General features: G+C 32.8%; 3 protein-coding genes across 4 annotated transcripts; 1 reads left to right on the forward strand and 2 right to left on the reverse strand.

The window, feature by feature from the left end:
- Positions 1-2,683: 2,683 nt before the first annotated feature.
- LOC122578076 lies at positions 2,684-8,850 on the forward strand. Its single transcript, XM_043749945.1, has 14 exons — positions 2,684-2,978; positions 4,316-4,406; positions 4,493-4,577; positions 4,666-4,750; positions 4,957-5,026; positions 5,572-5,641; positions 5,778-5,823; positions 5,921-6,167; positions 6,245-6,450; positions 6,860-6,934; positions 7,376-7,445; positions 7,597-7,677; positions 7,822-7,901; positions 8,284-8,850. Exons 1-14 carry the CDS (start codon positions 2,839-2,841, stop codon positions 8,360-8,362), a joined length of 1,425 nt encoding a protein of 474 aa, XP_043605880.1. The 5' UTR covers positions 2,684-2,838; the 3' UTR covers positions 8,363-8,850.
- Positions 8,851-9,743: 893 nt separating this feature from the next.
- LOC122580041 lies at positions 9,744-14,247 on the reverse strand. 2 transcript variants are annotated; one of them, XM_043752312.1, is made up of 13 exons: positions 13,914-14,247; positions 13,185-13,282; positions 12,982-13,068; positions 12,339-12,489; positions 12,185-12,235; positions 11,892-12,059; positions 11,366-11,505; positions 11,102-11,278; positions 10,942-11,023; positions 10,710-10,863; positions 10,504-10,617; positions 10,316-10,412; positions 9,744-9,937 (listed from the first exon to the last, which is right to left on the reverse strand). In XM_043752312.1, the coding sequence occupies exons 1-13, from the start codon at positions 14,139-14,141 to the stop codon at positions 9,922-9,924; spliced, it is 1,563 nt and encodes a 520-aa protein (XP_043608247.1). In that variant the 5' UTR covers positions 14,142-14,247; the 3' UTR covers positions 9,744-9,921. The 2 variants fall into 2 exon arrangements, with proteins under 2 accessions (XP_043608247.1, XP_043608246.1); XM_043752311.1 differs by having other exon boundaries at positions 12,176-12,235.
- Positions 14,248-21,951: 7,704 nt separating this feature from the next.
- Positions 21,952-24,498, reverse strand: LOC122610625 (gastric triacylglycerol lipase-like; the record flags this gene model as incomplete). Its single annotated transcript, XM_043783596.1, has 7 exons — positions 21,952-22,870; positions 22,979-23,054; positions 23,151-23,203; positions 23,327-23,383; positions 23,487-23,555; positions 23,623-23,903; positions 24,091-24,498. Coding segments are annotated over 7 exons (1,863 nt in total), but the record flags the coding sequence as incomplete, so codon positions are not given.
- Between the last annotated feature and the right edge of the window lie 1,434 nt (positions 24,499-25,932).

Consider the following 25,932-nt stretch of genomic DNA (forward strand, 5'->3'; position numbering starts at 1 on the left):
ATCTTGTGAATAATTGTTGCATTATATGTTATATAATTCTGCTTTTGTACTTTATTCCAGTAAGGATAACGAATCTTTATCTATCTTAAGTGGACTTTTTCTTCCAAATTATTATCTAACTCAAGTGGATTATTTTTCTATATAATTGTTGGTAAATAAATAGTGTTTGTAAAACTAGTCTGAACTCATTGGTCCAATCAGTATTGGTTGATTAGTGAGTATAATTAAGACCCGCTTTTTTAGTTAAACCGGTTGGAGATAAACTAGCTAAATTTTTCTAGTTAAATCAATTCGATATTTTATTCATTTTAAAAAATTTACTTATATTATTTGTGATGACTTGTGTACTTAATTTGTGTTGTTTATGGGATTTAAAACTTATACAGTTTCTAGTTATAATTAATGAATAATGATAAATCAAGTTAATTGTTGTGCATAAAGATATGTTTAATAGTAAGATGATGATATGTGGAAAAATCAGGGGGAAAGATTATAAAATAAAATTAGTGGAATCTACATGTCAAATTTTTAAAATTTTAGGTTGTTTTTTAGGCATATGAGTTAGGTTGATTAATCATTTTTCAGTTATTATTTTTCATTTAATTTTCAAGTGTATTTTTGTTGGATATGAGAACTTTATAGCATTTTAACAAAAATATAAATTGACTACTCAACTCAATTCAATCTAAATTGGTTAAAACCAAATCAAGTTGCTAAATAGTCAAACATATAAATTTTATTTTTTTTCTCCATGAAATCAATCTCATATTTACGTTTTTTTTTTTTTATAAAGACTGCTTAAAAAAAGATTTAATTAAGTTGGCAAATATCATTAAAATTAAATAAACTTGGTAAGTATCATTAAAATTAAATAAACCTTCTTAGATACTACATTAAAGTAATCAGATGATAGTTTAATCAAAACAATTCTTCATAGTAATGTTTTTGTGATATCTACGGTAAAAGTGTCTATTAGCTCGATCTAATATATTACTCCTCAGTCCCATATTAAATGTCTAATTTTGACTTTTCAAGTCTTATACTTTAAACTTTGACTGTAAACTATTTGTCTATAATATATAACATTTCACATAAAATATATGGACGGACTGAGTTTTCAATGTACTTTTCATTGATATAACTTTCATCAACTATTATATAACACACAAAAAAAATATTTATAGTCAAAGTTGCAAACAAAAGACTTGACAAGTCAAAATTGGACATTTAACATGGGACGGAAGGAGTATTAAAATGACGTTAACCTATTCAATTTAGGTTTATTTTGAAAATTGTTAAATAAAGTCTTTAAGACTCTACTTAAAATACATAAAAAATTTTATATCTTTATGTGTTAAAAAGAAATATCTCTAAGGCAAGGGTGTAGTGCCAAACTTGTGGCAATTTGGCAAGTCTTGGCAAGAACCCATCCAATTACTAGCCGCCACGTGTCCAGTTCCGTTTTTGCCAAAAACTAACCAATTTTTGCCAAACTACATGCTATAGTGATGTTTTTTTTTTGCCAATTTTTGTCAAAACTAGCCGATGTTGCCAAATCACTAAAAACAAAAAAAAAAACGGTCACTTCATACGCACCTAACGTTCCTTTGCATCGGCCAAAACTAGCCAATGTTTTTTGCCAAAACTTGTCGATGTTGCTTGCCGAAACTTGCCGATTCACGTGCTATAGGGTTGCCGATTTGCCGATGGTTTTTGCCGATTACACTTTTGCCCCTAAATTTTATAGTAAATGTTTAACTATTTAGTGCATTTCAATAAAACATCCGTTTAATAAAACCCTTTTGCCTCTTGAGGTAGATATCAAAATTTAATCTTTAGCAATAATTTGATTTAGTATTAATTGATGTAGTTAAATAATATTATATATTTACCTTTAAAAAGAAACCCTATATCTTATATATCAAAGTTAGATTAGAAGCTAAGTTTCATCATGATAGAAATCCTCTAAAGTTAATCCAACTTTATAGGTAAAATTAAATCATTCTTAACTTTTTGATTAAAATTAAGAATTAAGATTTATATTTGATAAGTATATTTTAATCCGAACCCATTTTAATCTAAGGATTGATGTTGCTCCAAATTTATCTATAAAATTAAGGGTAACTTTAAAATTTATATATGCTTCACTAAATAGCCTAAAATAGGCAATTAAATAGCCAAAAACAGACAATATCTTTTTCCTTAACTAAATCATTAACTAAAAATATTATAACGTAATGATTTGGATATAAGAAAATATTAATGAAAATGCAAAACAAGGTGCCTGACGTAGCGTTGGCGTGAAGGCACTTCTTTAGTCATTACTGCCAAAAACAAAAATATAATTACCATAATAACGTAATAACGTAGTCTCTAACATGTATTAAACAATAACAAATGTCCAAATTTTGTTTCTAGTCACAAGCTAATAATAATAATAATAATAATAATAATAATAATGTAATAATATTTACGAGTATATTATATACCGAGTATTATATTGTTCTTTATTTTTAACTTTTTTATATTTTTATTTTAATGTTATGTAGTTATCAAAAACATTACTATGAGTATATTTTTAATCTACATTTTTTTTATTCAATTCAATCCAATAAGATTTCACAAAAAATAATAATAATATAATAAAAATCTGCAGCAGTGGTATTACATGACATTACATTACTTGACAGAAGCTTCTATCTTCTGATTTCATTATATTCCAAACCCTAAAACAATCAATCCATCATCACTTTTCAGTTTCTGTGCCAAAATTTATATATATCTCTATATCTCTATTATCTATTATCTATATCTATAATATAATAAAAATAATAATATATGATTGTTGCAAGGAAAGACATGATGAGCTGGCGCAGAGTAGCAAATTCTGTTCAAGCCTTCTCTGCTCATACTTCACTTTTTTGTTTCACTCTTTTTCTTGTGCTGAAATTGGAACATGTTTTTCCTTACTCTTGGTGGTAAGTCTTTTTCTTTTTTTTCTTTTATTTTTTTTTTGTATCAAGTTTTGATTTTTATTCCTGGGTTTTGTCTATTGGCAATAGGGTTTTTGTTATTTGCATGTTTGGGTTAGAATATTGATGGCAAAATAGGATCTTTATTAGGGAAAAGTTTGTATCTTGTTGTCTTTTAGGTAATTCTAATTGTGTTTATATATATATGTATGTATATTATTTGACCTTGTGGAATCATGGGTTGAGCTACATACACCTCACACCTGAGAGGGTGCAGTTGAACCCCACTGAAAAAAAGTTATATTCATAGTTCCAGTGTAATTTAGTGTAAATTCCATGTAAATTTGTATGTCAAGTTCCTGATTTTATCTACAAGCCTTGGTGATTTTGATAGTGAACCCATTCGACAAGATTTCTGCTTCCATTAGTATGGACTCATGTAATGTTTTTCTTTCGTTTTTTCTGTTTGAAGGTATTGAATTGAAAAAAAGGATCTTGGTTAGAAATTTTTTCTATCTTGATTCTTGGTGTTTGTAGGTGCCTTTGGTTGTAGACACATGCATTTAAAAGCATTTGTCAAGGTTCGTTTTCTTGGTGTATGGTTTTTTGAGATATGGTACCATGTGATGTAAATAGAGCTTGTTGACTATGACCATGTGTTCTAATGTTCTATATGGCAGCTTTAAGGTTGAAGTGTTAGTTGTGAGTGTTTGTTATGGAGAATATCTTTCATGATGGTAATTTTGCTCATAGATTGGCTTGACGAATGCATTAGTAATTTAGTATACTCAACACTGTATAAATAAAGCTACCATATTATTTCTCCAGGTGAAGTCTTCTGAATTGCAATGGTTCTAGAACTAGTTTTAGGGTATTGTCGTTTGTACTAGTGTCGTAGGTTGAGCAACAATTTAATCCTGTTACTTTCAGGTAAGTTGTAGATAGCCTATTAAAAACATATTGTTTTGGTCTACTATAAAAACCTACCATTACTTTTTTTGGTAGTACGGATCAAAAAAACGTTTGTAGGATACTCATTTAATGACCATATGTTCTATTACCGAAGTCTTAATATCCGGCTCATTTAATGACCATATGTTCTATTACCGAAGTCTTAATATCCGGTCATTAGTCTTGAGTGTTTCTTATAGAAGCCCTTCTCATAATACGAGTTCTCACTAGATAGAGTTGTACGGACACATTATTTTAAGAACACAGTAGGAATGATTAACGGCATTCATGATCACTAATTGTAATTTCCAAACAGAGCTACCATTATCTGATATATGATTTTTTTATAATAAATTCCTGTAAATTGATGTAGTTTCTGATCTATAATGCAGGGTTGTTTTCTTCCCACTTTTCATATTTCATGCGGTTGTTGCTCGTGGAAGATTCTCGTTACCTGCACCCTCGGTTCCCCATGGCCGTGATGTATGAGATCTTTCTTTTAATTCATTTCTATTATGATTTATTTCTTGTGATTCGCATCAGGGAACATGTTTCTTTATATTTGGCAGTGGGCACCATGTCATGCAGTTGTTGCCACACCTTTACTTGTTGCATTTGAACTGCTTCTTTGCGTCTTTCTGGAGAATCGAAATTGTATGGCAACATATTAAGTCTCTGTTCCCTTTCATGTATAATGTGTTTATTCGAGGTTCTGATTGTATATCTATTTTATTATATGCAGTTAGTAAGCCTCCACCTGTAAGCTTGCAGCTTGTCTTCCTCCCTTTGTTGGCGTTTGAAGTAGCTATCCTTGTTGACAATTTCAGGTGCTTTACTTTCATAAAAAATGCTAGTACAATTGACCATTCATGTTAGTTATACAAAGAAGTTGAGTTCTCTGTGTCCCTGGTAATTTGATTTCGTCTGACATAACTCTTTCTTTGTAATGGGATCTATATAGTTTGTAACGTTGTATCTAAGGCCATTTTTTAAGTATTTTTATGTGTAAGATTTAATTAATTATCATACACAGAATGTGCAAGGCCTTGTTACCAGGCGATGATGAAACTGTGAGCGATGATGCAATATGGGAGACACTTCCAGTAAGTTCAGTAATCTAATAAATTAATATCTGGGAGCTTGTTATTTATGTTTGAAGTTTGATTGGAGTAGATCTGATATAGCAGTTGCATTAAAAGTTTTATACTTTGAAGTGTAAAACGAACTTGTTCCTATTCTGCTTCTCCACTTATTCACTTTTTAGGGTCATCAAATTTGTAGACATCGAAGTATTTACATCTTATTTAATGTCAATGAAGTTTGGTATGACACATGCATATTCTGATTTGAATGCCGATAGCAATGTGTAATTAACAAATTTTGCTAACTGAAATTCCAAATCCAAATAAAATATGCTTTGGGTGCAAAAAGATCGTGACTTTCTCCTAAAGGAAAAATCTTAGTCTTTTCATTAATAAGATGAATCCAACATCTTATACAGGGTTATCTATATTTTTTGTTATGGGTTTGAATTATTGGCATCGGCGTGTGTGTATGTATGTGTATCTTTGCTCGAGGGTTTTGGTACTTCACCCTTCATCTTACGAAAAAAACTATTATAAACTGGAACTCTGGTTTTTTTCTCCAGCATTTCTGGGTTGCCATCTCCATGGTTTTCTTCATTGCTGCTACGGTGTTCACCCTTCTGAAGCTATCTGGTAACATGATTTCTGATGACTATCCTCTACTGTTATATTAAGAATTGATATTGATACTCTTTAGGGTTGGTTACTTGGTAGTTCTTTCAATCATCACACCATACTTGTCTTATAATTACTTTCATTTATTTGGCAGGTTTTGTGGATGCTTTAGGATGGTGGGATTTGCTCATCAATTTTGGGTATTTTTCCCTTAATAATTATTACATCACATTTTGCATCTCTTTTGACTGTATGTTTTTAGCTTTTTTAACCCATGGCAATTCATGCTCCATTCAGCATTGCAGAATGCTTTTCCTTTCTCGTTTGTACAAAGTGGTCTAATCCAGTAATTCATCGAAACTCACAAACGGCTGAAGCCAGCTCATCATCCACGGCCATTAGATATCTTGATTGGAATAGTGGCCTAGTGGTTTCCTCAGATGATACATCTGATGATAGCATGTGTAGTCTGCAAGACATTGGTGGACACATAATGAAAATTCCAATTATCATTTTCCAAATTTTACTTTGTATGCGCTTGGAGGTATGTTTAAAAAGTGTGGTTTGTAACCCATTGTTTGTATGTGGATTATGTGACTTGGAATATTGTTTGAGTTTCAGGGAAAACCTTTGGCTGCTAAATCTATCCCGCTTCCTGTCATCTTTTCTCCTTTATTTTTATTGCAAGGCGTGGGAGTTCTACTTTCCGGATCAAGATTGGTTGAGAAAATTGTTATTTTATTACGTACTGGAACTGGTACAGGAAGATACTTCACATATTCTGCTCGAGCTCATGACTGCTTTGGATTTTTGCACCGTGGTTCCAGGTACACTGAAAATGTGTGGATAATGCTGGTAGGGTAACAGGCCAAAACAATTAGTTTTTGGGACAGGCTGAAACAGGTCCGGTTTGGTTTAACCGATATAGTTTGTGTTCTCTTCTTTATGAATTTTTTATATAAGTTACTAGTGTCAACTATGACCACAGAAGTTATAATATTTCAGTGATATTATATATTCTAGAAAATCGCGTCGTTCAGCCCGTTAGACTGTTTTTTCCTAAGCTACGTTTTTATTGAACATGTTAGAGATTAAACATAACCCAGATCGATGTATTAACGAGTAAATAAGATTAAAATTCACCTCTACGGATTAAGGAAGTAATGAAGCAATTTGGTTGCCAATATCCAAGTAAAAGTTGCTCATAATGTATCTATACTCGAATGTGTCATGCAGACTGCTTGGCTGGTGGTCTATTGATGAAGGAAGTAGAGAAGAACAGGCACGCCTATTCCATGACGTGGGCTCAGGGTAAGTGATGCTTTGTGTTCGCTTGATTTTTTATATGCATATATAAATATGGGAACATTAAAATAGGAAATAACAGACTATATGTTTTCTGCATTTATTTCTAGTGTACAAGTGGGTTGAGTGATTGATGGTGTTATCCTTTAGCGAGTTTGTTATTAGATGTACTAGGTTATGCTTTGATTTAACTTTTAAATGGCATTTCTCTTTGCATGTGTGAAACCCAAGGATTGTCAACTAATAATTTGGTATTCCGTTTTTGGTAATTTTTCTTGTGAATTTCTAGTCTTAAACATTTATTGTCAGTTAAGTAAACCCCATCAACAAAGGGCGCGTGACGGTGTGTTTTGCACTACAATTGCATTTTAGAATGGTATCTACCAGGAAATGCTTCATAATATGCCTTTGATCCGTGACATTTGTGTCTTGTATGAATTTGTGTAGTTACAACACTTTTTGTGGTTATCCACCTGAAATAGTGAAGAAAATGCCAAAGAAGGATCTTGCTGAGGAGGTATGTCTTTATAGATTTTATGACTATGAAAGCGGGTTGGATAACTAGGTTAACCAAATAAATAATCTAGTTTTTAGTTTGTTTTTTATTACTGCAATAAAAGGGTACATTGTAATCTGTTATTAGCATCTCTGATATTTCTTCTTTTCAGGTTTGGAGACTTCAAGCAGCTCTTGGTGAACAGACAGAAATCACAAAATATAGTCAGCAGGAGTATGAAAGACTTCAAAATGTAAAAAGTTTAAACTTTGATTTTCAGCTTATGCTTATTACATGTACACCTGTCACTTCTATAGTATTAGACTATTAGTTTGTATTAACTATTGCTACTTGTTGGGAAGATGTTCATTCTTGTCACACATGGCATTATTGTCAGGAAAAAGTCCTATGTCGGGTTTGCTTTGAAGGAGAGATAAGCACAGTACTTCTCCCCTGCAGACATCGCATTCTTTGCAGGTACTTGTCTTGCTTCCTTAAATTAGAGGTTGCAAAATGAGCAATTTGGGTAGTTGTAGCAGGTCAAAGCAGGCTCAGGTCCAAATTGGCTTTTTGGGTCAAAACAAGCTGGGTAGGGCTGGTCGAAACATGTCAATATGTATGTTATTGTAGTAAACAAACATGGCATGTCATCTCAACAATACTATAAGTTCTGAAGAAAATGATGAAAAGGTTTTATGCATAAATAGTACACCCTTTGGGTGAATTCCCCATTTCCTTTTTAGCTTCTGTTATCCATTAATAAGTATGTGGGTCAAAAATCAAAATCCACATCCCGGCTTCATTAGTCATAATATATGAGTTTTTAAATTGCAGTGCTTTTTTTTCTCTGTTTATGCAGTACTTGCTGTGAAAAGTGTAAAAAGTGCCCTATTTGCCGTGTTACCATTGAGGAGCGGCTACCTGTATATGATGTATAGCATTAAGTCGGTTTCGGGAGTTCACCAGACCCATCAAAGATCCGTGCGTACATGACACATCACGGAAACAGTAGTTTGTTTGGTTCGAGCTTTACAGAAGAAAAGCATTCAAGATACAAAATTTGCAGTATCTTGATAACTTATGATATCTTTTCAGTAAATTTTTTGTTTGCTTTTGGTGGGTAGGGTGTAAATATCTGGAGATAGTACAATCTAACAGTTTCTTTTAAGAAGTTTGTCACCGTCATATATGGTGTCATCACCATCGTATATGGTTTGCATCTCAATCTGATCTTGGTTTGTCTTAGACTGAACATCAGTTCATTAACTGTTGAATATGCAACATAATCAAAATTGTTGTAACTTGTAAACTAACGGGTGGATCCCGGGGATAAGTGTCTCCGAGGATAAGGTAGGGCCGTTCAGTAACCAACAGAATTGTCCTTTGTGATTGTTGCGTATTTAGAAGAATCTGCCTTTTGTAATTACTTTAGAGCCTCTTGTTTGAAGTTCATTGGGTTTATTGCAAATAACTAGGGTTGCCAGACTAGATGAGTTCCAGGTTGACTGATGCCATTATGCTACTTGTAGACTATCGGATAGCACATTCAGTTTGCTGGCATGTATACCTAGGTTGAGTATGATAGCTTTTAAATATCACTAGGATCTTAAACATTTGAGCTTAAATTAGTTCAAAATCTGTCATTGTACTTGAGACTCATGTTACATCATTGTTTGGTTGCCTTTTCTAGCAGTTTGTTTATGACATTCATTCTGGAGCCTTAAATGAGCCAAGCTAGACTATGGTCGAGCTTGATTCAACTTGATGTTTTTTCTAACTGAACAATTATGATTTTTTTTATTTTTTTTATTTTTTACCAATTTGGCATTGTCTTCAATTTGTTTATACAGTTATCGAACACATTAGAGCATTGTATATTTTGTTTGGTAATGGGACTCGGCATTTTTCATAATACATGTCTAGATTGCCTTTTTTAGCCATACCTCAAGTCATCAACAAATGTGTTTTAAGATATTGTATTTTATATGCTATGAAGCATGTTTGGTAACGTACTAAAAATATGTGGTGTATGAATCACTTCCTATATTCAAAAACTTAATAACATAGTATTTGCCCATAAAGGGAAACCACATTGAACTAAGAAGTGGTATTTCAGATGAACCTTCTAGCCAAACCCAGAAGTGGAACTCGAATGGATAAAAAGGTTGATGGTGTGACGCAGGGTTCGCTTAAAAAAAAAAAAGATCACTGCAAGATTAACATATCTAACAAGTGAAACAAACCAAATAAGAAAATCCTGACATTAGTTCCAACATGCAACCAACAATTCCAGATGGGCAAAGTACATATGGAGATATATATCTAATAATCTAACTGCTAATATTATATTTAAAAGAATGCTGCATTTACATGCTAACATCAGTTTTGTAATAAGTTACTTGGCACATAAACGAACAAAAGAGGAGGACTATTTTAGTAATACTCAATGCTAAGTAGGTGTAGTATGTAACCAAGACAGCAACAAGAACACTTCAAATCATTCTCTAAAGTTCCTGTAACCATAGAACAAGAAACAGATATCCTTTTGGTAAGTATTAACCTGTAATGCTTGTATTAAACTTCCAAAACATAGAAAAGACTATATCTTTTAGTCCAATGTTGGTAGTAATCAAGAACTTCGATTTCGAGATTTAAGAATATGCAAAAAAGGTAAACATGAACTATTTTCTTGCATGATCTTGCTTGTAGGTAAAGTAAGTTATAAAGCTTATATGTTCTGGTTAACTTCATAATGAAACACAAATATTAATCTTTTTGTGAGATCCAATGGTAATTAAAATCTCTGATCTGGAATTATGAAAACATTCGCAAAAGGGCATTATTGATAACCTTCTAAGTTCACACTGAAGCGATCACGAAAAAGAGGGTACCTTGATGTAGAAATATATTGGTCAACCAATGCTTTTTCTTGATCATTGTAAGCAAACCACTTTTCATCAGAAGTAAGCATATCGCGATAACAAGAATCTGTGAATTATATAGTATAGGTGTAAGAGTATAAAATTGCACAATTTGAGTTGGCTGTGAGGTCACGAAACAAATGAAATTGAACACGAACCTTGAAGCAAGATACCAATTTTATCAGAACTGCTTCTCAATTTCCAGAGTTTGAAGCCATTTCTGTCCAAACATACGGGTTCTAATCTAACTACGTATGATTCTTGAGCTACATCTAAGAGTAAAACAAGGCACAAGGTTATTATTACTAATTTACTATATATGAAAAGTTAGATACTAGAAAGCACAGTCAAAGATTCTACCAACCTCTCATATCTAGAGAATTTGCAAGAGTTTGAGCAGTTTCAGCCTTAATTCTTGAAACAAGATCTTTTTGTTCAGAAATGGAAAGCGGGATCCCATTCCGTAGTAAGATAGCTTTTGCTACCTCATCTTGAACCTTCTTCTTCATGTTTTTCTCCTGCAGTGAGATTACAAAACACAGTTGGTTGACAAATAATATATTAAAGCCCGCAGTAATTTTTAGGCCTTCAAATACCTTTTCTCTATTAGCAATCACCCTCTCTTTGGCTTTCTTTTTTTCTTCTATGTTTCGCTCCTCAATCCACAATCTCATCTTTCTATAATGAAAAAAATCATTAACCTATCAGATATATTTAGAAATAAAGCGAGAAAAACATTAAAGAAAATTGACTTACACAGTTTCAAGAGCTTCATCGCATAAAAAGTTTAGAAGCCTGAGCTTTTTTGAAAAGTTCATGTCATCGTATCCATTAGGTTGCAAGTTAAAACCCTCCAAGAGACTCTCTTTTGATGGAAATTTGGATTCAATAATACATTTTTGAAAATCTTCCACCCATGATTCCCCAGAATATCTGCAGAATATATTGAGCCTAGTTTAAGGATATACCATAACGTAACTAAGAATTAAAACATATCAAAATATTGAAATATACACGTACTTTTTACCCGAATCTTCACCTATTAAAGAGAGCAATCTGATATGAAAATCAACAATTAATGGTTTATTTCTTTTATGTGCATTTGCACAAGTTAATTCACGAAGTAAAATCTCAGGGTCTCCTTTCTTTAAATCAAGAACCTAAATGCAGCCAAAAGATTCATAAATAAACAAACAGAAGAAGGATATACAGAATCTAGTAGTAGATAGTAACTTAAGATAACCTAATTAGAAAAATATTCTGCACACTAGGTCATGTTAACGAATAATGATATACTTTCCTTAAATAGGTTTCCAAATAAAATTCAAAAACATTAATTTCACTACATGTAATAACAAAGTTGGTTGTTATCATCTCGTTCCGAAATTAGAGCTTGCAACTCTACCAAAAAGATTCAAAATTTTTAAACTATTACTGTATAATATAGGCGGTTGAGTAAAAAATAGTAAGCAGTCAAAAAGATCAGTAATAAACATGCAGTATCAATTTATTACCCCCAAAAACGTTATGATTCCAGAAGATTTACCTCTCCAAATGTTTCGCAGAACTCTAATAACTGCAAAGCATGTCCAACATCTCCGGAAGGCAAGTCAATGCCTTCTAAATTGGTTAACTCTGTACCCTGTGGTAGTTCAATCTCCACAATGTTATGCTCTTCTTTCATATCCTCTGCCATCTTTTCTTTTTCATTCTCCTGGCAAAACTTTAAAAATCAGATAAAGAGATACATATCATAAATCACATCATGGAATGATAGGAGCATGCGGGATTTTGAATAACTTCCACATTTCATTTTCTTTTAAATCCGACCTCACTTACGCTATCGTTTTCTTCCTTCACACGTTTTGTTTCTGGTTCATCTGTTGTCTCCTACAAGTTTATTTAAGACAACTCACATGAGACTTCCAAATTCTTCATTTTTTTTTCTTTGTTCAGACAGAAAGTAATTACAGTCAACATAGAGCATTCTAACCTTAATAGAAACACTTCCCCTTTTCCGACCATTGATTTCCTTAGTAACCGTAGGGTCGTTAATATTAATTAAAAGATTGGAAACCGAAGCACAGCCATTCTGCTTAGCAGTATGAACAAGCACCCCAGTTGGAGCAAATCCTCTCTTTTTCCTATTAAGATCATCAAATTAGATTTCCAAATACATCAACTGAAAGCGAAAAAAGTCGCAGAACCATATTTTCAACAGAACTTGACTCTAACATTTTGTTGGAAAATCCCATAACAATTATCTCATCCTCGATATCAAGTGCTATAGTTTGAATTACCATCTCAAAAGAGTACTTACATACAAAAATGGTATGAAGCATCTTACGTAGTACCAAAATAACATATTCACATTTCATGCATTAAAAAACTCTAAAAATTCAGAATTTACAACAATTGTATCTATTTGAAATACTTAAACTTTTTTGGCAACATTTTAAACTGAAGCTCTTTCTTTCGGACATCAGATCTTGCAAAATGAAGATATATACAGCCACGCTACCCAGTCGTGTTAGCGGCGGGGTATGTATATACAACTATACATATATATAACTATATAGCAACATTGATTAAAACATTGATTAAAACATGAAGAGAAGGAAAAAAAAAGTACTCACATGCAAAAACTGCAATTGCAAATACCTCTACATCTCGGGCATATCCAATCACCAGATGCAGCAACTTCTTCAACATTCTCTCCGTATCTATTTCAACCAAAATATATTAATTTAAAAAAGAATCAAAATAAAAACTTTATGGCCCAAAGTTCCCTCAATTTGCCAGATCCAATAACACACACACACACACACTATAAGATCACCTGTTCTGCAGACAAGCTTTACACAATTTAAGTGGACATTGCTTGTTATTAGTCTGGTTTGTACAAGTTACTACAACATCCAAGGTTTTCTGTCTACACTGATAAAAGCAAAAAAGATAAAAAATATCAAATCTTTTGTGAGAATATACATATGTTGCAGAATATATATATACCAAAATTCACCATAAATAATAAAAGTTTTGTGGAAAAACACATACATGGCATAATATACAACATCTATATAAAAAAGATACAAACTTTAACATCAAAACTCTTTAAAATAATTAAATCCTTTGAGAAAAGTACTTGTTTTCACAATATAGATATATGAATGAACAGACACACACTTTAGCATCAAAATTCAGTTGAAAAGATCAAAACTTTGGTGTAAAAATACATACATTTCACAATATAGATGTACATAAACAAAAAAAGACACAAACTTTAGCATAAAAATTGACTAAAGACATCAAATTTTTGTAGAAAAATACATATGTATAGATAAATGAGCAACTTTTAACATCAACATCCACAAAAAAAATTATAATAATAATAAAAAATCAAACCTTTTGTGGGAAAATACATACATTGCATAATAAAAATGTGTATAAAAGAAAACATAAACTTTGACATCAAGATTCACTATAAAAACATCAAACCCTTTACAGGAAAACACACACATTGCATGATACATATAGATATATGTATGTATCTATGATAATATGATACCTGGTGACAGGTTTTTCCATTTTTAGAATCATAAATTCTGCTGCCAATGACACGAACACCTGGTGATTTTGTGCGTTTGGGTGTTGAAGGCTTTTTGATCTTTTCTTCTGGTTGATTATTGGTATCATCTTGTAGGGGTTCTTGGGAGTGAGTTGACTCAGTTTGACTGAGTTGAGTTTTTTTAGTCTTTTTTTTCTTTGGGGTGTTGGTGGTGTCATTTGCAGCCATTGATGGGATGGTGGTGATCGTAATCGGAGATGTCGCCGGTCCGGCGAGAGAGATTGTGTTGTAAGTGAAGTGAAAGTCTTTTGTTGTCTCCAACGGCAAGATTTTGTGTGGTGTATGGGTGACCCCACATCTACTTATTAATTGTTGTATTAAATATTAAACTTTTTGTTTATTTATTATTTTATTGAATTGAATGCTACTCGTATTTAAGATTTCAAACAACATTTATCCAAAGCCAAACAAGTTCACTCCAACTGGTCGGACGCATTTTCGGTTTTATCAAAGTTTTGAGTTCGCTCTTTAGGGACAGCAAAACTTTGAGGTTTTTCCTCTGAATACTTATAATGGTCCATGGTTAACATCTCATTGTTTATGGTACATGCAAGGCTTCACTATTGTACGGTGAGATTTCCTCGATGTCGTATGCCGACTGAATATTAAAAAAAATATATTATTCAAATACAATGTTGAATAACGTGATTTTTGAAGAAAAGAAATTTTTTTTTACTATATGGAGTTGTGGTTGACGGATTTTAGTTAAATGGTTAAACCAATCATGAATAAATGAATTGATATATGATGGATATGAGATTGAGTTTAAATTCTGGTGTGAGCAAAATGTTTTCAAGAATGAAAACATATGTTTTTCTATTATGGATTTCTTCTGGAATTAGAATTAGGTATATAAAAAGTCATGCCGCTGAAGCCAAATTTACCATTCAAGAAAAAAGTTAAAAGGCTAAAAATAACCTACATATATTACAAGTGTGTGTCGATGAATAACAACAATGCATTTAACCAGTTATTTGAAGATATTTCACTATAACCCATATGAATTAGACTTTTGAAAATGTTTTGAAAAATGTCAGGTGAATCTCTTATTATATAAAGCGATCATTTTGAATAATTGGCTTGAGTTACTCATTGATAAGATTTGATTTTTTCAATATTAAGGAAAGAGGTTAAACAAACAAACGTTAAGATAGATTGATATAATTATCAGATCCTGAATGAAAAGAAAAAGAATCGAGATGTTCATGTCATAATTCACTTACTGGATTTAGTAATTGTAGGACATTTAACTACTACAGTAAGAGTGACTAGATCACATATATCAGTTATTAATGTTTTGATTGATGATAAATTTACTCATATCTAAAGGTAAGATGACTCGACTAATAAAAATACTTGTAAAAAAAAAGTATGGATACAAGATGGTCAAATTTGCGGTATAAAGACCCCATAAAAAATTACTGACGAGGAACAAGACATGAAGATTCTTAACAAACTCATGGTAACTAAAAATGATGCGATACGAAAAAAAAATTGCATTATAATTTTTTTCCTTAACCATGATTTTATCTTATTAGATTTTTATGGCAAACTCGTTAACAAAGCAACACTCCCAAGAATATTAAAGGATTATGCATAATATTTTTTGTTTACTGATATCAACTAGGGATGCTTTATATAATGGGGGATGCGAATATAAGGCTGTCGGGTAGAGGTGCACAAAAAAACCGGTTAACCGAACCGATTCGAAAGTTAACCTATAACCGAAACCGGTTAGTAACCGATACCGTACAAATCGATTATAGGTTAGGAAAAACCGTCGGTTAGTAATCAATTTGAACTTTCAAAAACAAAAACCGATCCTTAATCGGTTAATCGGAAACCGATTAATTTTTTTAAATATAATCGGTTAACCGATTAATTGGTAGCTTAATTTATTATTTTTGAATATTTATACAATTACCTATCTACTCTCCCAGTCTCCAAATCCAAAACCGATCAAATACAAAACCAAATTCAATCGATCAACCCCAATTCAATCGATCAACCCCCAAATTCAATCAGTAGGTTAATCGATCGATCAGTAGGTTATCCCAAATTAAATCGATCAATTCCCAATTCAAATATTCAATCCCCAAATCCAAAAAAACCCGAATCCTAGTGATCAATTCCCAATTCAATCCCCAAATCCAAAAACAAAAACCCCAAATTCAATCGATCGATCAGTAGGTTATAAGTAGGACTGCTCACGATTCTAGTGCTCTGCTCACGATTCTTTCAATAATTCAATCATCCCAAATTATTATTAGTAGCTTTACAATACATGGCTACCACTAGTGCTCACGATTCTAGTGAAGTTGGTGCTTCCACAAGTGAATTAACTGTGGTGAATATCCTAGCAACCACAAGGAAACATATAATTATGTTTGGCTACTGTTTCTGTTTGTGTTCCCGCTTAATTTATGTTTCTGTTCTGTTTCTGGTTCTTATTTCTGGTTCTGTTTATGGTTCTGTTCTGTTGTGGCTCTTGTTGCTATTTTGTTAAAACATATAATTAGTTTTGTCCTGCTTAATTAGTTTTGGCTACTGCTTAATTAGTTTTGGACTTTTGGCTACTGTTAAACACTCTGTTCTGTTCCTGGTTCCTGTTTCTGGTTCTGTTCTGTTTCGTTTTGGAATTCTGGTTCTATTCTGTTTCGTTTTGGCTAATGTTTCTGGTTCTGTTCTGTTTGAATTCTGCTAATGTTTGAATTCTGTTTGAATTCTGGTTAATTCTGGTTCTGTTTGGCTAATGTTTCATTTGAATTCTGCTAATGTGGTTTTCTGGTTAACTGGTCAGTTAATCAGAAGCAGTTAACCGGTTATTTAAAACCGAAATTGGGTCCACCAGTTAGAACATCCATACACAGTAACCGGTTATTAACCGAAACCGGTTAAATTTTTTTTATAAAAAAACCGAATACAATTAATAAAATAATTAACCAAAACCGGTTAACTAGTTTTTACACCTAAGCTTAGGTGTCGGACAACCTTTTTTAGGTGCGGAACACTCACATATTGTTTTTTTAGTCCATAAAAATCATGGAGGCCCATGAAACTATTCATTAAAAAAGAAATAATAAAGTATTATTATGTGAGGGGTTCCATACCTAAGCTTAGGTGCCGGACAACCTTATATTCTCTTTTCCCTTATATAATAGCAATCTAAAAGAAAAAAAGTTATGAATAATGGTTAGTGGATGTTCATATCTCTTAGAGTTTTTTGTACGGATAGGAAAAAAATGAAAGCAATTGGTGCATCTAAGAATTTCACCCAAAACATTTGCCAAAATAGGAAGTCCGGTGTCTAAGACACCGGACTTCGCCATGTCCCAGAAGTTCGATGTCTAAGAGACCGTACTTGGTTGTTTTTTCCATTCCCCAAACTTTGTCTTCATTGTATTCAATTTTATTTTGAAATAGCTGATGCGTGCATGCTAAGTTCGGTGTCTATATGACCGGACTTCGATTTTGAGTACCACCTAGGTTAAGTGCGGTGTACTAGACACCAGACTTCTGGGGACGTGGCGAAGTTCGGTGTCTTAAACACCAGACTTCCTAGTTTTACAAATGGTTTGGGTTAAGTTCCTATATGCACCATTGGCTTTATTTTTGTTCCCATCTGTACAAATTTTTCTATCTCTTAAATCCCAGTTTTGAGTTAGATGGGAAGGTTCTTTTACTTAGAAAATAATCCATAGATGTATTACATATATACATCTTATTATGTGATTAATATTAATTTAATATTTGTGAATGTAACTAACTATGCACAAATGTTTATAGTGTGAAAAAACTAAAGTTGTGTTTATTGTATGAAATAACTTTAAAATCTTGTCTATTGTATGTATCTAACCAATAAAAAATTTACAAGTGACAACTTATATGGTTGTCACATATACCCAAATACCTACAATAGACAAGATTTGAAAGTTATTTCATACAATGAACATAACTTTAGTTTTTTCACACTATAGACATTCGTGCATAGTTAATTACATTCACGAATACTAATCCCGATTAATACCAATTAATATTGGATAACCTTTTCATGTTTTTACAACAATAACAACTATACCTTATATAAAAGATTTGACGTAGACAATTTTATATATACTGAAGGTTATTTATAGACCATTTGACCGTTTCCAAAAAACCTCGACCAAAATGTTACTGTTTAACTTTATAATTTAACAATTATATAATTTGTTTGGTAATTCACTTTTATTGGTGCAACAAAACTTTATTGAAAAACATGGCTTTTAAAAATGTAATATGTCACTCTTTCACCGAACATTTTCATCCGAATGGGGGAATATGGGATCTATGGAGTATTTTATACTGCATTCCATATCCACCTGCCAAAGTTTTTAAGGGCCTATGATATATTCATATATAATGTCTATTGTGCAATGTCACAAAATTATTTATGTTTACAACTTGTTATACCTTCAACTTCAAGGATAATGATATATATATATACCCAATTAAAAATAAGTATACTTCATACATTACGTAAAACATGTTTTCGACTAATTCTTTATCTTTACTTTTCATCTTGCCACATAACTTTATTATTTAGGCCTATCTTTAGGCATATAAGTTAAACACATTAATCATTTTCCATTTATCAATTACTCTCGTATAATGGCCTTTCAGAAATTTTTAAAACATTTGTAGTTTACAAAATCTTCTCAAAAGAAGTTTTACTTTGGATAGATTTTTGACAAGTCATGACTACAAATATTGTTGTGAAGTAAAGACCATGAATAATAACTACGAGTAATAACCACTCCTCGACATGATCATGATAATATAGCATAACAAGGGGCCGTCTGCAAATATTTAATTAGACATAAAGTGTAGCTTACATCTTTTAGGTGGTATTCAACATGATTAATAACCAGACGTCTGTTAATATTTAACATGATCAAGTCCTTCATAAAAAAAACCAACCCTGTTCCCACCTAATCTTACACTGATCTGATTCGGCTCCCATATCAAGTGCGCTTTTTTAGAACGACTACTTGGGGCGATGGAGTACCCATATGGCCATATTGACATCCAAGCAAACAGTATGTAACTGCGATCTCGTTCCCTCGTTACCACCCCCAAAGGAAACCCTTGGAGATACCAATCAGGAAAACCCAAAGCGCCTCTAAAAGGACAACTCCTATTCGACACTGCACCATATGGGCTGCCAAATATTCCGAGGGGATTGGTTCCATACCAAGTACTCGTACGATGAGCTGATATACCAACTATCTAACATACAATAAAACTGCTAACTATACAAGTCACTCTCATAAAAAGACTTTATCCCAGTATAGACCACAAATGCTTAAAACTTGTAACACTTAGTAACTGATTCAGTGATTCACTATCCTTGCCTGAAACACTTGCCCCAATTTGTGACTTCTACCACTTGAAGCTTTGTTGTTGAATTGTCACCACCTGAATTTAAATCCATAATGGTTTGGACTAGCCCGCCAGCGGCAGGATAGTTTTGAAGATCACTATTGACCAACATCCGGAAAAAACATTTGAAGAATCATCTCTTGAACAAGACATACAATGTGATTGTAATTGACACCGTGTTAACAAACAAGACCGAACAAACATTTTGACACCCTTATTTAATAACTACAACTTTGTTTTGTGTCATACACTCATACCAAGAGTTTGTCAATAGCACAGGGCATATACATAGATTTTCCACATTGTTTTTCCAACATGGCCGGGTTGTATTTCATATACAAGAAAATTTTTCTCAAAAGACAACAAGTGATTTATGAATTACGTACCCACATAAATCAGTATGTTGAAACTTGAAACAAACAAATTTACAGTAGTAAACACTAGATATAGGAGTACTGAAAACTAGATTAACTACTTATTTACAGCCATAAATTAAGGATCTAATTTGCTTATTATAGAATCCCAAAAGAAACTACTATTGTTATTCACTCCCTGTGAATATGTGATTATACAGAAACTATCTTAAACAAATCTCACATTTTCAAGTCAGTGGTGGTCAAAGACTCGTCTTTCGCGGATAACCTGAACAAGAAAAACTCATCCATTACACAAAAGCAATTAAGAAATACATTGATTCTTACATTAAGAGTCAATATTTTAGTTGTTCCAATATATTATTACTAAAACCTAAACAAAAAAAATGTTTGACAAAATTAAATTAAGAAAACAAAGGGAGAATACAAAGTGACAAACATTAAAAGGTTTCTTGTCCAAGTTCTTTTGATTTCTGTTCCTTCTTTTTGTTCAATTCTTGTTCATATTTCCTCAATCTTTCATCCCATTTCTCCTAAATAAAAAAATAATACAAGCCAATCATATAAATATAACCCAAATATATAATAAGATAAATAAACTTAAAATACTAGTTTACCTTGTAGTTGATTTCAAGGCGGTGCATGATGTAAAAGCCAGCACCGCCGCCGATGACAGTGCCAGCCATGATTCTGATGTATCCCCATGCCGTCGATCTCATCACTTTTACTTGTTCAGCTCCGGTGAGGCGGTGACTATTTTATTTTGGGCTCTAAGAATAATAGTTAATCTATAAAGAGTTTGGATAATAATAATAATGGGCCAGATTTATATGTTGGGCTGAATGGGCAAATGTTTTACAGGCTTTTTTATATACATGCCTCCAAAACAAGCGTGCACAAATTTCGAGTTTTGACCTTTGGTCAACAAACTAGAAACTGGGTTTGACCAAAATCTGAACTGATTTGAACGGGCAAAAAATGGACCTGCTTTCTCACAGTTCTTGTCAGAAGGCGTTGCACAACAAACGTGGGTCTCTAATACTGTCTTTCCCTGCCTCAAGACTCTTTTATTATATATGCGGAATAGATTTTAGCAGTGATACCATGTGTTGCTGGAATGCTTTCTACATTACTGCCAACGAATCCCTAATGAGAAGTTTAAGTTGTCTAGCAAGCTGTTGAAGCTCCACCGAGCTTCTCCCATAGCTGAAATTGTCTTCCACTAACCCACTCAATTTAGGATTTTTTTTTTTTTTTTTTATGTTGTTTTGGTTGACATTGCGACTTGAGCAGTACTCTTATGTTCCCTGATCAGTATCTAAGGAGAACTTAATTGTGTTTGTTTATAATGGTGGTTCTACATGAACGTAGCGCTTACACACACCCACTATATATAGCATCAAAGTTGAAAAACGAAAGCGTCTTATTTTGTTGGTTTCTTATACCTTTTCAATCATTTTCGGTCCAATTTGCTGATATATATGATCATACATACCCTCCTTCTTAGCTTTCAATTCTCAAGATTATGGTTTTGCCTGCACAATATCTATGGTACACGTAAACAATTACTCTTATCAGAATGTTCGGAATTCAACTGAATAAGACTGCCTAAAAATTAAACATACCCAGAGAGGCAGAGATAGATAACTCACGTACGGATATATGGATGACCAATTCTAGCATAGTGAATTACTGATAATCATCATCAAGGTAAAATACCCAGTAATCGGCAGTACTAGCAGGTCTACGTGTTCTCTAGAATATAGAATTTGGTACCATCTGCCAATTAACATCTTTTCTGATTAAAACCCTTCACAAGTAATGAAATCTAGCTCTTTCATTTTCATTATGTGTGTGCAATATATAGCTTCTATGGGTGGTCTTAATTAGCAATAGCCCTTCAAATTACATCTAAAATTTGAGAATCCCAAATCTACGTTACTAACTAAACACTCCATCTTCTTAAAAATGCACATGAAGAAAGTGATAACATCGATATAAATATACATATATACATTTACAAATCATTTCTAATTTCTATAGTTGTATCAGAGTTATGACTTAGCTAAATGTTGTCATTATGCATTGTATCATAGTATCATACTCTATTTCCTCGTATCATACAACATATGCAACAAAAAAAGGCAAATTTACAAATGATTCAATCGCTAGCTAACTTATATATATCACTTTACTGCTAAGATTTCATCTTTCTTCTTCAAATTCATCGTCCTATGCTTCGAATCCACAAGTAGCAACCGTGACATAACGTATTCCAAAAGCTCTTCATGATGAGAAAACGTGAAATCCAAATGAGCATACTCGAATTCCTTATAAGATGCCCTCACACCTCCATCTTTCATCAACGTATAATGTTTTCTAATCATCGATGGAAGGATCACCTTATCTTTCATTCCTGCAACAAGATCGACTGGTATATCAATAAGATTATACCGTTCCCCTAAATCTAACGGCTTTGGTGTACCATAAACTCGCATGTTTGCTTTACGACTCCCATGATCAAACATCACAAATTTTCTTGCATGTTTAATTTGAGCCAAATGCCATGCCACCCGAAATGAAACTCCTGGCATATCATTCATGTTATAATGAGGCAGCCCAATCACACCTATCCAGTTTGAACTATCACCACCAACCACATAACCCATAATAGTTTGGACTAGCCCGCCGACTGCAGGATAGTTTTGAAGATCACGGGCCAACTTATTGATCAACATCCTAAAGAACCTTGTGGGTACGTATAAACCAGGGACGATTGGGGCCAAAAAAGGAGCTAACCAAAGGCATGTGTACTCGATTACTGTGAAGAAAAAAGGTGAATCATGATGAAATCCGGCAGGGGATAAACAGATTAATCTTGATAACCTGTGAGGGATTTTTTCAACTCGACGGGTTACAATGTACATAAGAAGTGCAGCTCCTCCTAAACTGTGGCAAATGGCACATAGTTTATAAGGTTGGTCATCAGTGTTTGTGTTACTTTGGGTTGACGATTTTAACTCTAAAGTCTTCACTTGGTTTATCTTTTCGATTAATGCTGGTAAGTCTTGGGTTCCATGTTCATTGATTGAGTAACGCCAATACCTATAGAATGATATGATGTAATACTTTTAACATTTTTGCAATAATATGTGATCATTATAATCTGGAGTAGTTTATCATGAATTGTTGTATATTGTAATGAAAACTTACTGTCGCGAAGAAATGTTTTTGTTAACGTGTTCTCTGGAAACACGGCCACGAAAGTTACCAAGGAAAACATCGTATCCTGAAAAGAGAGAAAAAGATTATTATCAATGTTTCTATGTTAGATAAACTGTAGAACTACATAATGTTAACATTGTGAAAGACTGATGTCACAGACCGTGATCATAAGCTGCAAAAGCTGGAGAGCCAACAATTCCATTTGACACCCAGCTGCAAAAAATTCACACTTAGAATATGAATCATATAGATAGAATATGTTTAAATTCATTGGTAACATGTTAATTAAGAAATTAGTCATCTACTGTGAAAAAACTTCAAAAAAATCTGACTAACCACATAGACGAATCAAAAACGCCATGTTGCAGATAAACAGCCTTTTTTGAATCGCGTCTGCAGAAAGGATATAGCATAACTATTAATCAATGAAACTGTGGAAAATCTAAAGAAACTGTAATATTTAAAGGCAATATTTAAACTATGTCTCATTTTCTACCTTGGAATTCTTTCCAAAAGAAGAACATATCCATCTGATGTTACTACTTTAATAGCTTCATAAGGGTACCTGCATACATATGTTAAGAAAGTTTGAGGAATACAATAGTAACATATTAATGAAAAAAGGGTCTTACCCGAGCTCAGTGATGACATCTCGACATGTTCTAGCATCTATGTTTAGTCTACTACTTAAATTACTTTTTTTCTCTGTTGGAGCAGGATTAGAATCAGCAAGTGTAGCGGTCGCAACAATGGGAGTTGAATCATCACTCTGATTATTTTTAGTACCACTCGCAGAAGAAGACCACCTTAATAACATCCTTATAGAATCCAGTGGAGAAAAAACACAACGTGCTACACGATGAATAATATCGAATATGGTCTCTATAACTATCTCTATACCTAGATGAAGATCCTGGTAACATTAAAAATAAATAAAACTATGTAAATATAGTGTTTGTTTCACAGATTATAGTACTATTGTGTTAACTTGGTATTTGGGTCTGGTTTAAAATTGATTATCTAACTAATGCCATTTTTGGTAAAATCACTTTCAAAACACTCATCCGAATGACCCTAGCATATGCAAAGTATGAACAAACCTCTATAATACCCCGTCTTCTGTCAGTAGTCCGTTGAACAACATGATCCAATGCTTTCTTGGTTTGAGAAGTCCGCACCCTTTTGTGGGTTGTTGTACGTGCGGTTATACCTCTATCAAATATCTTTTTAAGAATATAAAAGGGTATGCCTAAAATAATTCTTGCAGGTAGTAAAAGAAACATGATAATGGATATAATCCAATGCCTGCGACGATTCCTTTCAAGTTTGAAGCTAGGTGCTCTAGTGAATCTAAAAGCTGGCGTTATTGGAGTAGCAGGACATATGTAAGCATTATCATAATCATCAATGTCATCTCCAGATGAATACTCTAAACCTGATGTAGAATCATAATTCACCGATAGGTCATGAACAAAACTGTTGAACGATGACACCCCACTGCCAAGAAAACAAACAGTTTAAATGGTATTGATATTGGGTTGTAAATAACTGTGGAAAATAAATCTTAGGGTAGAACAAAGAAAATTACTCCTCCATCCAACGTGGAAACCGAGGTCCACGTAAAGTTGGTCTTAGCTCCCAACCCTGAATTCCTTCAAGAATATTAGACTTGCCAGGCAAAAACCTCAGCAATAGTGCAGATATCCCATTTATGAGCCGTAGTATGTTACTTAACGATTCATAAGTAACCGTCTTAACAGATCTACGAGAAAGAAAACATCTTTAGATGAATTGCAGGTCATAAAGGACCAAAAGTAACCACATTGATACACGATAATATTTTGAGTTTTTGACCACCTTCTAAACCTGAAATTGTGGGATACTAATAATTCCTACCATGATAGTTGATATAGCAGTAAATTATAGAGCTGTATTACTACTTTGTGTTGCGGGTTACAGATTTCGGTGTATATAAAAAAAAAAAAAAATTTTAAAAAATTTAAAAAAAAAAAAAACAGAGAAGTTTGATCATATTATTACTTATTGGGTACTAATAACTTGCAACATGATTAATGATCATAAGTTGTTTTAAAGGATAAAGGATTAATCTACTACTTTGTGGGTATGGCATTACATAACATGATGCAAATTAAACTTTTGTTATCCACAAAACTGGTTTATTTTCGCTAAACCTACAGAACGTTTATATCACATTAATTAATAATACATCCATCCAACAATCTTCATGATAGACAATGTTACCAAAATTTTGAATCAAGTCCAATTTGCTTTACCTATAAGAAATCGACTAAGGTTTTTGGATGAATCTTCTTGATGTACATTCATTTGTCATATTATCTCATGTCTTATATAAATTTCTCCATATGGAATCACTCTAATATACATGTATGATTCTAAATTCTTGACAATGTTTGGAATAAATCATTCTTGCTTATCCGGTTAGGAAAATTCTGTTAAATCATATTGTATGATTTGTATATGGAAAACTAAAACAAAATGTAAAAGCACAATACCCTCAAAATTATAGATCCTTATATCAAAGCAACAATGAGACAATATGATTATACCACATGATTATGTTATGTACATGAGTTTCGGGATAGAAACTAACTCTTTCGTGACAGCGAGAAAGTTGTCAACGGCACGCTGCATGATTTGAGTTTTAAGGTCAAGCAATACATAATCAAAAACAAATCCAATGTATCCGGGAAACCATAAAACCTTGGATTTGTATTCGATTCTAAAAGGTGACAGGAATTGAGGAGAACAAATAAGGAGGAATAAGTAGTTAGAGATGTCTTTAGAGGTTGGATTACGGATGGTCAAAACGGGGTTAACACTAATTCATGTTTATATGTTTTTAACCATGAGTTTATATTCATGGAAGGATTGAATTATATTCAATTTAACATTTTATTATC

Source organism: Erigeron canadensis, chromosome 8 (assembly GCF_010389155.1).
Source record: "Erigeron canadensis isolate Cc75 chromosome 8, C_canadensis_v1, whole genome shotgun sequence".
NCBI lineage: Eukaryota > Viridiplantae > Streptophyta > Magnoliopsida > Asterales > Asteraceae > Erigeron > Erigeron canadensis.

What these genes read in the sequence shown, in the direction of transcription:
- LOC122578076 (XM_043749945.1), top strand. Translation starts at nt 2,839, where the DNA reads ATGATTGTTGCAAGGAAAGACATGATGAGCTGGCGCAGAGTAGCAAAT. An exon ending in CGGTTCCCCATGGCCGTGAT is followed by an intron (nt 4,407 to 4,492) that starts GTATGAGATCTT and finishes TATATTTGGCAG; the next exon opens with TGGGCACCATGTCATGCAGT. An exon ending in TACTTTGTATGCGCTTGGAG is followed by an intron (nt 6,168 to 6,244) that starts GTATGTTTAAAA and finishes TTTGAGTTTCAG; the next exon opens with GGAAAACCTTTGGCTGCTAA.
- LOC122580041 (XM_043752311.1), bottom strand. Translation starts at nt 14,141, where the DNA reads ATGGCTGCAAATGACACCACCAACACCCCAAAGAAAAAAAAGACTAAA. An exon ending in AAAGCTTGTCTGCAGAACAG is followed by an intron (nt 13,069 to 13,184) that starts GTGATCTTATAG and finishes TGGTTGAAATAG; the next exon opens with ATACGGAGAGAATGTTGAAG. An exon ending in TGCAATTGCAGTTTTTGCAT is followed by an intron (nt 12,490 to 12,981) that starts GTGAGTACTTTT and finishes TGATCTTAATAG; the next exon opens with GAAAAAGAGAGGATTTGCTC.